This window comes from Hylaeus volcanicus, chromosome 3 (assembly GCF_026283585.1).
Source record: "Hylaeus volcanicus isolate JK05 chromosome 3, UHH_iyHylVolc1.0_haploid, whole genome shotgun sequence".
In the NCBI taxonomy this organism is placed as follows: Eukaryota; Metazoa; Arthropoda; class Insecta; order Hymenoptera; family Colletidae; genus Hylaeus; species Hylaeus volcanicus.
Window position 1 is genome coordinate 9,085,640 of NC_071978.1, and position 18,004 is coordinate 9,103,643.

General features: G+C 38.4%; 1 protein-coding gene across 4 annotated transcripts in view; it reads left to right on the plus strand.

Annotated features, from left to right (window-relative positions):
- LOC128873956 (autophagy-related protein 16-1) overlaps nt 1-18,004 on the plus strand; it is a 651,400-nt gene that overhangs the window by 590,957 nt on the left and 42,439 nt on the right. For all 4 annotated transcript variants that reach the window (XM_054118047.1, XM_054118045.1, XM_054118046.1 and 1 more), the window contains one exon: nt 11,346-11,466. In XM_054118047.1, coding sequence (XP_053974022.1) covers nt 11,346-11,466 — 121 coding nt within the window. The remainder of the gene's footprint in view (nt 1-11,345; nt 11,467-18,004) is intronic.

Genomic DNA, 18,004 nt, shown 5'->3' on the forward strand with positions numbered 1-18,004 from the left:
CTTGTCTGGGCAGGTAGTTGATCGTTTTTGCGCTTTGGTATTTGCGTACCTCTGTGAGTCACTTGACCAGTTGAAGGCGCAACGATGTTTACCTGAGCATTTCTGAAGGTATGCGGGCCTAATTCTGAGAGCCAACTAGAGGATTGCAAACATGGGTATGTTTCGTCAATAACGGAACACGTGCAATCAGTGGCCCAAACAAACAATGGAGGAGCGTGTGTACATTCCGTGTTTTCTATGATCTTGTACTCCAGTTATACCTGGGCTACCATGTTTCGCCAACCATTTAGCTAGCATGTGTTCATTATGTGTTATTTTGTATATACGTTATGGTGGAAGATCTGTAATACGATAATGGCAGCAAGCTTCCTGGTGATAATAGAACACTTCAGGACCATTATGAGGCGGAAGATTAGGATTGATGGTCAATAATCGAGAGGTATTCAAAGTGTTTTTCAAGGAAACGTCTTGGTAGACTATTTGTGTACAAAAACAAGCAACGTAATTTTCCATAAATCGTGTTATTATCACTCTGAAATTCAATCTCTGATCTTGTCACAAAATAATTCACTTAGCCGCATACACCTACATGCACTACATACAGTAATAATACATCATTATGCTAAGTAAATAAACATTTACATTTCTCTTAAACAAAACATACGTTCTAGCATATCACACAAGAAAAAATGTATACACTGAATTATGGTCAGGTGTACATTCTGATAATGAATAAAATACAATAGCGTCCGAATATTAATTAATACGAGTCACTGTATGGTTATTGGTCATTAACACTCATAGACGAATGAATTCTCCTCGCCGAAAGGACAACCGAAATATATTTTGCAGCGTTTGTAACGCGCGAGGAATCGATCAGGATCGACGACCGTCCATCCATATAAACATTTACGAATCTCGAATCCCGTTGCTGAGGTCGTTCCCACGTATTAAGGAACACCCTGTATATATGCGCCTAGTAAAGTGCCTCGCAGTGCTTCCTCCTAGTGCTCTTCCTTCTCGCCCCCTTTCCGCGACTCCCTTTCTTCCTCTTCCACCTCTTATCCGCCACCTTCACCACCTTCTTCGTCGAGTTGGACTCTTCTTTCTCTCCAGCTCGCTTCTGGAGTATCAGCGCCGCGAAACAGGAGGCTCCTCCTAAATAACAAGTGGCGAGATTTACCTAGCAAACCTCCACCTTCTCATTTTCTTTGTCATGTTCACGGTCGCCCTGGCAAGCTTTTCCGATAACAGACCGCTCGATGCGAACGTCCCTTGGCGTCTTCGATGGCCAGCAGACCTGGTAATTAGGAGGAATATCGACGGGAGAACTGCGTGATACTGCAACGAGCGACCACCTCTAACGCAACACCTACGGCAAGATGCCAGTGCCGATGTACTCCGTGGCTGAAACGTGTACGAGTGGAATGGGCGTCGAAGATCGTTCGCAGGACGTTGGAGACGTCATGATTATACGGTGAATTTGATTTGGGTTAGGTCGTTTGCCGTGGTAGCATCGCGCAAACAAATACTCTTGCGATGTTATCGAACCTCGCCTTAAAACGGGTCGCTTCGCTCGTATCTGTGTCCCATCACGATGTCTCCTCGAGTTTAATTTCTGAAGAATTTCATATACGTATTTCATCTAAAACTCTTGAATGCTCATTTACCAGCAGTCTAATTACAGGCTTTTCGATCCCAATTTCTATTTGCAGTAACCACTGTACGAATTTGATTTTACCTGTCAAAGAAAGCTATTATTATAAATTCATTAACAGTAAAAGTGAACGACAAGTGACTGAACCTGCAAGGTTATTACGTTATCCAATAAGAATGTATAATAAAAATTCTTTTAAATGGGTGTTGGCAGTGACACTCTTTTCGTTTATGAAACGACTAATCAATCCTCTATTCTATGAATTTCAATGTACTCGTCAAAGAAAACTCTTGTTATTAATTAATTTACACTGCAAATAAACTGCAAGTGACTGAACCTACAAGGTTATTAGTTGCAATAAGAATATAGTAGGAATTCTTTTTAGCAGGCTCCTAATCAAAAGCTAAACGATCACTCAAGTGGCTCGTAAATGTTTCATTTTTAAGTCTGCCATCTCTCCTTAAACGACTGGTCTCATTTGTGTAGCTCATCAAATTCGCTATGATCTGTGAGGTAGTGGACATGAGTGGCAAGGACGTAATTATCGTTCAAGCCTGCAGCCTAGTTAGCTAAGTGTTATCTGATAGTGTCCAAAAGAACTAAGACAAGGGAGAAACGAAAAGGACCTCATCCAACTGAGATCAAGGATCTTCTTTAACTTGTTAAGCTATACACGTTAGAGTAGCCCAAATAGTTCTAACTTTAGTCATAATTATTTATCGAAAGTCACATTCCCGGTTACATTTGTTATTTCTTTAATAAAAAAGTTACACTCTTACATAAACTTGTTTGTTTCCTTAATTACAAATAGTGTAGAAGATGGTTAAATTGAACATCGCTGATATTCGACAGGCACAGCGTCACAAGCGTTTTTTTACTTAGACAACGAAATGTTACGCGTTCATGTCGAAGCTGTTGTCTTTCAGAAACAATTTTCTTCTTTGAAACGATATGTCTGCGTACGTGGCAATGTGCGACGCTTCTTCAAACACGGTGGACGACTTGGTTTTGTCTTCGCATTTCATACGAAGCATTTCACAACCACGCGTAGAATTACCTGTTTTAACTATATATGTAAGCCAGTCGCTGTAAACCTTTTACGCGATTGTCACATTAGCTGAATAACTATGGGCAGTTCCAGTTCCCGGACTGAACGAACGAGGCCCATTATGCCCTATAATTTCTGTCAGCCGTGTTGTTCTCTTTAGACGGTGATTCAGTTCCACACATGGTCATGTTTACCCTACAGCTATTGTAATTGCTTCGGGTGAGGAAAGAATTGTAATGGCTGGCAAAGAGAATAAAAGAGAGTGAAAGTGAGACAAAGAGAAAAGCTGGAGGAAACGAGTGGAAAATGTGGAACGATCTTCGTTTTAACCTCGTTTTAATCTGCAATTAATAACCTTCAGGTGTAATAAACGTCTTCATCAGCCATTTGTACCTGGTTTGTAACGATCAGTTATTTCTTGGATTATAAATTGAGGTTGAAGTATTTAATTCATTCCCAAGGAAGAGCTGTAGTAAGATGAAAACATAAAGTGGACAATAAACATCATCTACAGGGAAAGTATTCTTGAGAAGTAATCTCTAAATTTGTTAGTAAATGAACTACCGACATTCCTAAGGAAAATATACATTAATATATCATTTATAAATATTTTTACTTAAACTACACGTAGGTGATTTAATGTAAAGGTACGGAATCGATGTCTACACTCAATATATAAAAAAAACAATGTTCACCATTTATTTTCAAATTTCTATTATACTTCCGTCCCAGAAATAATTCCTGTCGACCACATAGCGAGCAGTTTTCACTCGAAACCGCTGTGTTATGAAATCTAGCCTGCGTTGACGCATGCGAAATGGTTGGATAACAAAAAATGGGGTGGCTCAAGTCGCGGGAGGCTTTTATCGAAGAATACTTGGGCGTCACCCAAGTACTCAACCGCTCGACTCCTTCAACCCCTTCGGTTGTAGCCTAGTCAACCTATATACTCGAGGCTGCAATGCTGAAAAGGCGAAAAAAGCTGTTTCCCTTTCTTCCGCCATTCTTACCCCACTGTTTTCCCAGTTTTTCGCCAATTCGACACTAGTTGCTGGCCGCGCTCCTTTCGATGGCGGTTATCGATACGCGGACGAAAAATAAGCACGGATGACCGAGCGACAATAAATTACAGCTGACGGGTAAACATTACCGTTTAATTAATCCCATTAGCGGACCGGCCCATTTACCGAAATTGAGACATCAGCCCGTTCGTCCCAATTGGATTATCATAACGAAACTTTAATAAAGGCATTACCGTTATAATTACTCCATCGGAACACTCCGATTCTTCCAACCCGGTATCGATTATGATCGTCTGAAAGAGAAACGTACAGGGACCGGACGTTTTTTCGAATAACGTGTACCTGTTTATCGGTTCATCGTGCCAACAGTCAAAGATAACAGCTGAATATTCATAAGCGTTCGTCGAGCCGGGGCTTTTGGTTCCAGGTCGACTGCATGCCTAAATCAACATTGCATTATTCCGTGTCGTGCAAGAGTGATTTATCCCTCTGGGGGATAGGGATGGTGCATTCTGAACTTACTTTGTGCGATTACATCTTATGTTACGCAACGGTTGTAATTATATCCACGTAATATTGCACAGTCGTGGCCAATGTTCCGTGATAAAATGGCTCCCTGGTCTTCGTAATGACACAAACGCTCGTGAACCGTTGCCCCAAGGCGTTAGACGCTAACAAGAATCTGAATAGATGTTACCTTTGGCGTTTCCTACTGTTATTAATCGAACCGAGTATCGAGTGTTGCGTCAAGTATTCCATTCGGAAATTATTGGAACCGATGAGTCTGGAATTCTCGTGGCCTTCGGAAGGGTTGTGCTTACAATTTTGAAATTGTATAGGTTATGAAAAAATTATGAAAATCTTTTTATTTTATACACTATAATTTTTATCTTCGCCTTAACGATACAAATTTGCGATGTCTTTATTATTTTCGTCAGTACTCGGTGTTATAAACTCCGTGAAAAACTCTCTGCAGTTTGTTATACGATTTCTTTTAGAATAATAATAGTTTAATGGAAACATTGTCCTTCATTTGATTACTAACGTATTTTTTAACACTATTTCTTAAGAAATTGTGGGCAGTGACAGAGTAGAAGTAGAATGCCTTCAAGTGCATGGGCAGTACAGGTGGCCTTAAGAGTGCAAAAGATTAAATGTCAGTGAATCGAGTGAATTAAATTTGGATACCAAAAATACTTTTCCTAAGAACAACATTTATTATTCATTTTACTTTCTCACCTTGCTTCAGGTTCGTTTCCTCCCCTTCACACTCTAAAAGGAAAATACAAAGAACATTCAGGTGTCAAAATACGAAACTGTCATCTTCAGAATGCATACTCCGTATATTCCCGTGTCAAACGCATGACTTCAAACGGATACATTCATCTTGCACCGGAGTGAGAAAAATGGTTGTACCGACTACCGAGGTTGTGTTAACTTAGCATACTACAAGCCTGAGAATTAAATTTTAATTCGCATTCGGGTACGTATATCACCGTGTTGTCGCGTAACGTTGCGTCACTCTGTAATCATATCCTCGCCGCGTGAAACCCCCGTAATAGATTAACATGCCGTAACCTTCACGGAAAACCAATAAAACTAGCGATATCGTTGGATGCCTGTAGGCTCGGGATTGGCGAGGGACTTGGCCATGTCGCCGAGTCACTTGTACCCTCCATCTTTTTGCCCCTGGCGAGCGTTCGTACGATTCCTCGTCGGTCTTCTCATCGAGTATCGAGCCGGTCCGCGACATCCTTCGCCAATCAAAACGAAAACATCGGCCTGGGTGGATGTAATTATGGCAGGACGTTAGACGGCGGAATTCTCGTTCGCGGAAACACGCCGTTCACCGGTGCTGTACTAACGAAGTGGCAGTGAAAAACGATGAGAACCCTATGGAACCCGTGGCTTGGCTCGCGTGCAAGTATTCTACTATGTGTAAACTTTGCTTAACGTTACGCATATATACACAACGTGTTCCACCATGAAAGATGTTTTCCGCGAAGGTACCTGATGTTTGCTTTTCAGGTAACGATTCCCGATTTGCGCATATTCAGACGCGCGATGTCACCGGTGCCCCTTTCTTTTCCCCTTGACGATGGAATTCTTTCTAGACAGGAAACTGGCATTCTCGCAGTCGCGGTGACTTCTTTGGGTTACTGGCTCAAGTTCGTTTCCTCGTTTCGTCTGTGTCACGCGAAGTCGCTGCTCCTTTGATGGATCTTCAAACGGTTGCGATCCGGGTTCATCTTCGGCGCTCTATGTTCGCTGAGTGTAGCAGGCACTTTCGTATCCAAAGTGATGGATGTACCTTGTCGGAGGATGGAGTTTGAATAACAGAACGGGAACTTTTCTGGTATTACACTTCATTCGTTCAGATAGGGATGTTCTCTCGTCCTGTAGACGTATAATAAAGAATTATATTACATTTTAATATTATGTAATATATTACGTACATAATATAATATCATAATAAATATGATAGTCATAATTTTATTATATACTATTTATATATCTAAATATATACATTCAATGTATATTTGATATTCCAGAGTTCAAAGGCTAGAGTTGAATTGGAATCCTCAATTTAACAACCATACACAAATTTCTTTCAACCTGGAATCCTTAGACTTACAATGCTACAGGAATTCAATGTTTCCTCTGATTCTCCGTTTACCGTGAATACCCTCGTTCTTGCTTGCAAGTTCAATTAATCTCGCATGCAATCTGTTCAATGAAAACGATCAGGATGTTTCCTGGAGTTCATGAAAAGTGAATGAAACCGATTCTATTCACATGTAATGCTCGCGTTTCTCACGTAATCAAAGTTACGCGTTCGTGGGAATAATGCTGCAATACAGTGGCAAACACCGTGTATCGGATTTGCGGTAATTATCGATTTATTCGACCCCAGCCTGCGAACTCTGAATTGGGACTTCAGCGTTTGTTTCCTGTGAAATCTTCACAACGATCGAATCGGTTACATCCATGGCCATTGCTTGGGAAACATTCCGAGAAATCACTTTAAAGCGATGTCATTGTGGCCATTTATCATTGAAATATTTATTGACAACCATTGGAGACGACAATTATAATGAAACCTGAATCCACAATTTTTGATAATAAATGACACTATTATCAGAGTCACGTAATACGTGATTAGACTAACGCCAATCATTCTTGAGACTTCATCTAGAATAATAAAAATATGAATTGTAAATGTAAATATATTGACATAAATCTAATTTTATTAGTACTTAGTTTCTACAGTCCTCACTCCCAGGTTTCAGTACCTACATATATTTCTTTTCTACCTCTTGTTCTACTATTTTCTAGGTTAACTCAGTATCAATAATGAATTGTAAATGTAAATATTTTCTCAAAAAGCCTGCCATTCTTAAACAAATAATTATTTTAGACAATCCATATTGATAGAGACATGAGTTTAATTTTGTTACTACCTAGTTTCTACAGCCTTCACTCCCAGGTTTCAGTACCTACATATATTTATTTTTTTTACCTCTTATTCTACCATATTCTAGGTTAAGTCGGAATCAACGTATAGCTGTACTTTGCCCCCGTGCCATAAACGAGTATTTACATCGGCTTCCACCTACTATATTTCATTTCATTCCTCGCACTCTATTTTATACAAGTCCGACGCAATAGAAATCTACTAATAATATTACCAAAGGATACACTTTCGCACGTTAGACTGAATAGAATCAAGACAAGCGTAAACTGAGATTTCATTCTGTTGTAATAACACTCTCGTAAACTTCCTTGCACGTCCACTTTAAGTGTGTACGCGCAATCACTTCTCAGGAGGCCACACGCAGTTGTTATGGCCAAAGTTCAAGAATTTTTATTTAAAGATTTAAATACATCATTTAATCCAAATCAAGGCGTAATTTTGCAGTACAAGGATTGAACTAAGTACGTAAATGTTGTTGTTGAGATGTACTTAAAAATGGTCAATTAGAACAAATATTTAGAAACAAACTATTTTGTTATAAGATGTAGGAAGAAATATAGTGTTAGATATATAATTATATTAAGATTACATCAAAGAATCAAACATTGTACCTAGCTTTGTACCTAACGTCAGTTATAGACGTGCTTCCAGTAGCGAAACGCGAGCGCAGCTTCGCTCTTATGCGCTTTAAAAACGAAACGAACGCACTGGGTGTAAAACTGGGGTCGGTAGTTGCTTCCAGGAAGGTTACCAGCTTCTTCTTCGGCGCTTCCATCGAGTTTAATTGAACGTTCGTACACAGCTCGGAGGATCCTCCTATTCATCTTTCGCCCTGTTCCCCTTTCTGCTTCGAATTCCGCTGGCAGTTCAGTCTCGATTGATCTCCACGAAAGAGTTTATGTCTTTATTCCGAGTACGCATCTGGTATACATCTTACGTTGCCGCTGCCAGACCCTCGTAAAAAACAACGTCATCAGCTGTATTTTGTGGATCTTGGGCTGCATATTCCGAGAACGGTGCATAAGGGCACAGGGTGCCCCAAGAAATGGCGCAGAGAACGCTCGTGGAACTCAAAACACAAGCACGAATATACGCGAACTTGGTCGTTGTTTTTGTTTCTTTGCTGCTCCACGCGCTGAAGACAACTCGGAATGTATTTTCAATCGTTTATCCAGCAGCTTTTTACAGTTGTCAAGCTCACTGTATTGTCTAGAAAATTTGCAATCTCTTTGGGTCTCCTGGCACTGATTGGAGGAAATGGCATACTGCAGTTTCTGTTGTGAATTATTGTGGTGAGTAATAGAACTAAAAGCTTTGAAGATTAAAGATCGAGAAGGCCTTCAGATGATGAAATGTAGCCTGAAAGTTTAGCAACTAAGAATTAACCTTTCATTCTCCAAAATAAAAGACGTATATTCCTCGTGTGTGATCGGATTACAAGATTACAGATTTAATTCATTGTAACTGCGTTTCACGAAACACGATGTGAATTGAGCATTACCGTCGTTATGTATTCGCGTACCTACCTACTTATCTATTCAGAGCAATTCCGTATAGAAATCGAAAGTGAAGGTTGCAAGAAGATTGCGAGTGGTCGGTTCTAACCGTTCCGGTCATCATTGAACTTTCCATCATAGTCAGGGCACCCGGCAATCTTTATCACTCGGCAATCTTCTTGCAACCTCCTCTTTTGGTTTCTTTCAGAAATTGCTCGTTTGGTTAGTCAGTCGACTTTTTGCTCCTTCAATTGATTCTGCTGATGTAAGTTCTCCTATTACTCCTCTCTTCTTGACTTTGCTGCTAGTTGGCCGATGAGCTGTTGACGACAGAGATTTTCCTCGTAGGTACTCCCGTGGAATCTGAGCAGGACATCAAGAGACGTTTACTTTGACAGATTCTCTCGATGCGAAGGGCTTCGTAGATAGGAGAACTTCTGATGAGTTTCAAGGGACCTCAACAGTTGGCAAACGTTTTCCTAACAACTAGCGACACGAATTGGTTATTTCTACATATGTGACTTTCATTCACCTGAGGAAAATAAATAAACACTCTCCTATTTCATCAATAATTTATGTTTTCAGTTTAAGATTTCTATTGTGCTTAGTTATTTAATTAATCAAATTTCCATGATGTGTGTGATGCGTCTCCTAATTATGCTCTGCTTTTATTTCTTCATTTAATTCTACCAAGACGAAAAAGAACATCTTCCTAATTTTGATGTCTAATGATTAATATTGAAAAAAATTCACACTTTGTAAACATATTGAATATCATATTCACATCTCTGAGTTTCTTTTAATTTTCCATGATTAATTTAATAGGTACACTGATAACATTAATACATGTATTCGGTGCAAAATATTTTTAACTCGCTTCCATTTTCAAAAATTGCCATAATTTATAAATTTGCAGTGTAAAACAAATTTTAATTAAAACTCAGTCCCGTGCCAATTAAATTGTGAACAATAGGTTCGCCACTCCTCGCACCTCCTGTGTCGGTGTTCCTCGTCAGGTTCCCGTAATTTTCTAAAATAATATTGCGTCTTATAGCTATCATAAAAGGATACAATCGTAAATTCGGGTCTCGTTGGGCGGAGGGCGATTGAGAAAGAGTATCTACTGGATCGTCTAATGTTCCCCGTAAGAAACGCGGGCTCGCCCCCACGCTTTCTACCAACTTCTTGAGATGTTAGATTATCGTATAGTTTGGTTCACTCTTTTCTCCTCTACTCCCTTTTATGGAAGCGGGAAAAAGTTCTTTCCCCGGCTCGTATAACGTCGTCGGGCGCTCCTACCTGTGTTTCCTTCGCGTTAGAGCCCTTCTGACTAAACTTCCGCCCCATTAATTTACATTAGGACATTTTTCAAGAGCCTCCGACGACCGTGTACCTTAAAATTGGCGAAGTCTTCTTTTTCACGGCGCCCCTTTTTCCAGGGTAGTGCCATCGAGTTGTTCGTGCCTCCCTTTTCGACGTTACGCCTGAATTCTTTACCATTAAATGACTTTACCGTCATCAATTTGGAGTGCCGATGGATGTTTCTCGGTCGTTAACGCTTTTGTTGCGGAACCGACAATGTGACGGATTGCCTGTGCTTTTATAAATAATTTTGTGTAGATAGGTAGACTTGCAAGAATGTAGATTAAGGGCTAAAACTTTATTGTTTTTAAAGAAAGGTTTAATTCGTTTTAAATTTTCTTTTATTTCATTTATTTTAAACATTTATATAACTCGAGTTTCATATACCATTATGTTCACGATGTATTTTGTATGATTTTACGATGCTTTGCTATTACATTAATATTTTGGGCTTATTATTCAACATGAAAATACTCCACTTAATTATATAGAATTATATAGAATGGAATGGATGTTATTTGAATGGATTTGATTTGCATATTGGATTCTACCGTGCATTTATATAAATCCTTCATTTAAAACTGTACTATTCAATACATTACAATCATTGTCATCTTTCGAAACACATTTTTTGTATAAATTAATCTGTTTTTTTTTTCAGTGTTTCTTAAAATTATATTATTATAAATCTTGCCGTTTAAATGTAAATTTAGATTATTGGTTGATATGTATAAATTATTATAGGATAAAGTCATGTCAAACGATTGTAACTTTTCAAAAATGTATTCAAAAAAATAATGCTCTATGTGTACTAATTATAGATTTAATTTATGTTTATCAGTGTCTTCTATAGAACTATTTTATTCTATAAAACTTCTATAGAAATATTTTAACAGACTATTATTATCTATAACTAATCCCTTCCTATGCATATAATGTTCACATTCTTGTACCTCCACTCCTCCACATACCACATTGTTCTATTGGAATTTTAACATTGTTTCTGCGAAGACAAAAGAATAAAACGATTAAAACTTCAAAATAATTTGTCTTCACCTTACAATAATTAACCACATAAAATCATACATTGCAAGGAAAGCAGTCTCCTTACAACAACATCCACCCTCTCCACGATTCCACATTCGCAGCAATATGCTCGCCAATAGAATCCAACCGCCAACCATTATTATCCTTTTTAGTCACTCGCGTATGTTACGAAATATCCTATTATTACGCAAAATGTGTTGGTAAATGTTCAACAACGGCATTCCCATTTCTGCTTCAGCACACCCTAACGGGCCACTGCGGGAAGGTGATGGCGGCGAAGTTTCTTGGCGAACCGTCAAAAGTAGTTACCGGCAGTTACGATCGTACCCTAAAAATTTGGGACCTGCGTAGCAAAGCGTGTAAGTAAGCCAGCATATCAAGCAAATAGAAACGTTTTCAGCCACTCGGCGCCCGTTCATTCGTGTCCCGTAACGCGCGCGCCATTATCGCAACCATGGACAGAAAGTAATGCACGGCATTAGTGATAATCGCGTTCTTCGTTATCCCCCTTAATCATGCACGGCGCTAATACTCTCGAAGGCGTTTCGGGACAATAAAACGAACGACAAATATCCGTGGTCGTTTCGTCGTACAGGTATCGCCGGCCATAAGTTTGAGGCTACCCCCTTGGCAATAAGGAGAGGACATGTTTTATGGAAATTTAATAATTATATTAATAATATTATCGTATATAATTTGGTAAGGATATAGAATCTAGCCGAGTTTATGACGCGAGTCGCAAAATTGCATCGTCTCTAGGTAGTCTCAAATTTATGACAAACTTTCTTAATACTATTACATCTGAAGTGAACAAGAACGTGTATAATGGCAACGTAGGATCATATTTGGTATCAAATGAATCAGGTCATGTGGTCTTGCAACTATGTTTCTATTTAAACGAGCTTAACACCAGAGGAAGAAAACGTGCTGGTGCTTCATCATCCAAACACAATTATCCACGATTTCTTGCTAGAGTGCATGCTCTAAAATTTCTGATAAACACTTCGTGCACCTAGAACTGGATATTATGGCTCTGTAATCTCTTACATAAAATATGCAGGCAAATAAACGACGGTGCCAGTCCGAGTAAGAAAAAAAAGAGTTACCGAGTATTCCTCAGTAAGAAAAAAAAGGAAATTTTTGGAGGAATATTGCACGATGTTACAGTAATCTTACAATTACTAAAGGGCAAGATTTGACATACAGTAAATTGCAAAAATACTTTTATGAAGAAGGATGAGAAAGAGCTACCACTGGATATTTAAAAACTGTTTTTTAAGAAGTATATGGTTGAACAATTCAATGAATTTTAATATATTTGCACTGGCACTACTGTTTATTTTGTATACCAAGAAATAATTCCAATTAATGCCAAAACGTATTGGTAAATTATACCAATTTCTTAGATTTGATCTCCTATAATTTTTCAATTGTTTTTCACGCAAAATATCACTATAAACATCGAGTCGAATTGACGCTAATTCATGCGTCTTGCAAAGGTTAACGATTTTCTGAGAACAAGGATCGAATAAAACTGATCTTCCGTCGCGTCGTCGCTTTGCAGGATTAATTAAGTCGATAAGGCTCCTATCACGAGTTAGCGGAATCTTTCCTAACTTGCTTCAATCTGCAGTTTTTTTTTTACCTTCAGCGAACACCTCTTATTTGTAGTCATTGACTCTCCCCGATGTCTTTCGGTAAAAGAAGATTCGATAAGAATGATTGGTATACTCGTGCTTGATAAATGTGTCTGTCACGACATTAGATAAATGGAACGATTAAAGAAAATTTGTAACAGAGAAAATTTAATCACGAGACTATTCCAGAATTTTAATATGAAAATTTACAGTCGTATGAAAAGTTACCCGAAGTAGAATATATTAATATTCCTGTCTCAATAAATTAATCTAAGAAGAAAAAACTTTTAGACAGTAATAATGGCCCTAATTTGAATAAGTCACTGTCTAGTTCGTGCTCAAATATTCTTTCTAAATTTTTAGAATTTTTAATAAAGAGGAAGAGTGATGATTTGCAACTTTTCATAAGCACACCTTGTATATTCAATTCGTTACGAATTTATGTTGAAAGCCAATTGTGGGCCATTATAAACGATATAACAATTCCAAAAAATCAATTTCTGCTTCCCAATTAAATACTACGCAGTAGTATTGCGCTAGCAACGCAGCCATTTTAGATCCTTGATCACGGATCTGAGAAGTAACTTCTACTGACATTGGTCTTGTGGTTGTTGCCTACTTAACGGTTTAAACAAGCATTTTAGACACGAAAATAAAGATCACTCGTTCAGAGCCGGAAGTCTGCCAGATAACTTTTGATATCGAACCTTATTTACAAACGTGCCAATAAAACACATCATTGAAATAATCAGCAACAAACTACCGGACAATCTCGTACCATTCGTACATCACTGCCTTACATCCATCTATTATCTATTCCAAAACGACTATCACGAGCGAGTATCAGGCTATGCAGGTTCGCTCATTTTACTAGTCATCGCTGACATCTGCGTGCATGAAACACCTCGATGAACAAGTGCACCCAGGATGCCAGACTCGGACCTTCCAAGTAATCTAGATTTATATATAATACCTTGGTAATGTAGGATCACGAAGAGATATATTATAGTAAAAAAAAAAGGTGATTCTTAGTCATTCCAGTAATTTATTATCATCGGAATAAAAACGTGGTGAAATTAATGGCATTCGATGAAACCGTCTTCGGATTAACACTTGAAATGTACCCAGGAAATTTTATACATAATGGAAATTATACTGCAATCGTACTCGGTATAGTATAATGACGAAGAAGATATGAACACGTAAGAAGGTAATATCGTAAATGTATAATATAATACGTGGAAATTTAGTTATTAAGATTCCTCTGAAATTTCTCAATTAATTGAACTGAAAGATGCTTTATCAAAGAAAGGAAGACAGAAATTGCTTACTTTTGTGGATATACTAATGATATAGAAAATTTAGAAGTAGAAACTTTAATAGGCCTCGAAGATCGAGTATAGAAAATTGTGTAGTCAGTTTTCTGACTACCTAAGCAATCTACCTTTGTCATCATCATCTCGACATAAGAGTCAGACTGAATCCAAAATAAGTTCAATACAGAGAAGGTAGAATGAATATTTAAGATGTAGAAGTCAACAGAACGGTATGAATAAAAGAAAAGATTTGTACCAAACGTGAGCAACAGGAAAGATTTAAACCAAGCATGAACAAAAGCGACCATTTGGGATAAGACCCCTCGTGTCCGTTACCCTAAATGTCTGCAGACTGTATCTCTTAAAAAAAAGTCACGTACAAGCCAACCACTCAAGAAGTATGTTTTACGAAAAAGGTTGAGCTTGATCCTCGGCACAGTTAATCCTAGTTTGAAGATTTGTTCCCCTCCTTCCATGATCTTTCAGAGGAGTTGAAATTCAAGTGGGTATTATGACGGTATTCCTGAATTTGTTACTTGTGCCTACCCTGTTGGATAAAAGGATCAAGTATTTGATCCTTGAGAAAATGTAGGAGAACCGTTCGCATAATCCTGTTAAGGGCTTCGATTGCTTGTCGGACTTTAAGTTTATAATATGTCTGTGGCGTGGCACCTTCCACTCTGGCGACCAGAGGACCATTCAACCAATCCTGCTCCCGCTTGTTCTCGCTTCAGCACCAATTCCTGTGTACACATCCTTCGATCAGGCACCTAATGCTCTCGTGTCCGTGGTAGGGTCCGCTAGGTACCCTTCCTGACACGTCTACTGTTGGCAAACCAGGATGAAACGCACTTCTCCCATCCTTCATCTGTCTCCCCTTCGACAAACTACCGACAAGCATGCTCATTATCAGAAATCAGAAATGGTAACGTATCTTCTGAAAAGAAAGAAAAGAAAGTTTCATGGAAGAAAATTGAAAAGTCTTCTACGTTCATTTTTAGCTGTGAATCATTTCCTTCATTTAATCAACCTTTAATTGAGAATGGTTCAGATAAAAACAGGATAGAACTTATACTTTTTTGGAAATTTAGATTATTAAAATGAGAAGAAGATTCGACACTCGAGAAAAGTTTGTTTCTATTTACTTTTAGCCATGAATCATCATCTCGTTAAGTAGCACCTTAGAATTGAAATAAGGTTAGATCTACGTGTCTAGGTAACATGAAATTGGAATTCCAAAGAGTATGAGCTGGTGCCCTATAATCGGAAATTTAGGTACTTAAAGTGACATGTAGTGTGTTAAAACCTGAAGTAGGCTTAGGGCATTTTCGAGTCACTGCGTCCCGAGATAGGGGCTTTAGAAAAGTGTTAACTTGCATCTGAACGAAAGTGGTCGTTTTTATAGCGAAGCAAAGACCACACGCCTACTACTTTTATCGAATAGAGTTAGTTTTATGAGCCTTAGGGAGTTAAATTGAATTCACGGGGAAGTGGTCAGCTGATATGGACCGCGCCGACGAAAGGTCTGTGTAGTTTGCAAATTTATGCAGGATTTACATTCGATTCCTATGGACCGCTGACTAATCTCGTGAAACCATATCCTTCGGAGGACCGTTCCAGATATCGATTTACACTCTGGTCAACAGGGCTACAGAGTACCGAAGTATGCCCTGCCGAGGGTGGAATTCTATTGACACAGGAGAATTCACGACCGCAGTCTGTCTTGGACGACGACGTACTTCTTGTATTAATCTACTACCACTACTACCATTGGCAATGTTTGGCGAGAAAGTGAATAAGAATTATTATATACATTATTACATAATTTCAGTTTTATATAAAAGAATTTAATGGGAGACTACTGCGAAACGACATCTTAACGTGGCATTTAAAAATAGTTAATTTTATTTTCGTTACTTTCATTTCAATACAACTAGCATTTCCTTCCGAAATTGATCTTTATTTATACTCTGGACCGCATGATTTATCGCCAGAGTCTCCTACATTGCCAGCACAGCGAGCTGCCTTACCAACCGACTACTCTACATTACCGAGATCGACCTGCAGAATGTCCTGAATTGTCGACAGCGTATTTTACCTTACCAAGTAACTTACCTAGTACTCTGAAGAAATAATTAACATAGGATCAACATTAAATCAATGTTTTATTTTTCAAAATCGTTAGCTCGATATAAAATTTCGTTTAACGTCCTCAATCTTCGCAAATAATCCTACCTGCCACTTGAAAATAACGCTAGCAGAACAAATGAAAGAGCGAATCGTGTGCGCGTTGTACATACATAATAGGTAGAGTCCTTTCGCTAATTTGTCCCAAGCGAATGGGAGCACTTACCCAGCTAGATGTGGAACGGCAAAACGTCATATAATTTTTTTTCTCTCCTTTCCCGCAGCGAAAGCGAGCCAAACAAACGTTTCTCTCTCTCTCTCTCTCTCTCCGTCGCTCTTCCTACTTTTCACGCGTATAAATATAAGTCCGGCTTACCGAATCCGACGGTATACTTGAATAATTCTCCCAAATTGGTACGCTTTTTACGAGTTAAGTCCGAGTTAATTTCACGCACATCGAGGCACCAGGACCAGGCCAGGTTGATACACAAAGACCCAACCCGGACATCCATTTCGGTTAGAGGCTTTTACGCTTTTGTTGTGGAACACGGTCCCCACAGCAAAATAGTGAAAACCAAGCTCGCCTGCTATCAGAGAAAGGCGGACGGCGGTATACAAAAGTTTTGCGCAAATAAATCTCGCTACGCAAGGAACGGACAATGGGGACCACCACCGTTGAAAGCGCGTTTAAGCGTGAATTATTGTTTATCTAGGACGCTTTAAGACAAAAAGGAAGCTTAAAGTGGATCACCTGTTTTCTACCGGAGTATTATCCCTCTTACCACACCGTCTATTCTATCATCCTGTTAGCGCAGAGGCTGGCCGGGTTTATCAAAACGGTGTTAGTTATTTGCCATGTTTTATGAGTGAAAGATCTTGGTGTTCATAAATACGACCAACAGAAGTGTTCTTGGAGAGAAGATTTATCGCGTAGTACATTAGCATTTGGACTTTTCTCATCTACGACGGCAACGTTGATACCCGGGAATTAATGTGTTCCATGGATTGCCATGAACTTCATACAGTTTTCACTTTTGGTATCCTATATTTCCAATGTAAATTCCATATGCTAAATGTTTCAGAATACTTATTTTTCTCATATTTTTGGAAGGACAAATTCGAATAATAAATCACAAACAATCCCAATGTACAGTGATTTATTCAGCTGAACAGTTAAAACTTTATTCTACTCATTGCGAAATATTGCATTCTATAATTCAAAACTAAATTTTTTATTTAACGTGATGTAAATAAAAATAAGTTAATTTTGTATTCGTTATTTTAAATTTTCATCTGTTATAAATAAAAATTGGACACTGTTCATAATTGCCTTCCTGTCCGTGTCTGTTTCCAAATTTGCATAATACTTCCGTTTAATTTTAAAAAGAAGGGTAAATTAACGTAAAAGTTCGACCACCTTACATTCTCTTTTGCTCTGTGTTTTTTTCTATCTGCAATCAAAAAAGAAAAAGGGATATGCCTTGCCCCAGTTCCTGGAATCATCCTGCCTACTCTGTTTCACTTTAAATTCCTGAAATATGCAAAGTGTGCTGAATTAAATAACATCCACTCGTCAAACTTGGGTGAGATATTGGTATAAACGGTAGTCTCCATTTAAAAGGGGAACTTTTTTTTACTTCGCGATGCGTTCAATTTGATTACTTCGTCCCGAAAAGATCCGTTATTAATCCAGAATATTTAGACAAATATATTGAATGCTTTAATAACATTAATAATCCATACTAACTGAGGATATCGATTCTAATTCGTTAAATGCTTTAATAAATTGTACCTGTTAAATTTTTTAATAAAACGTG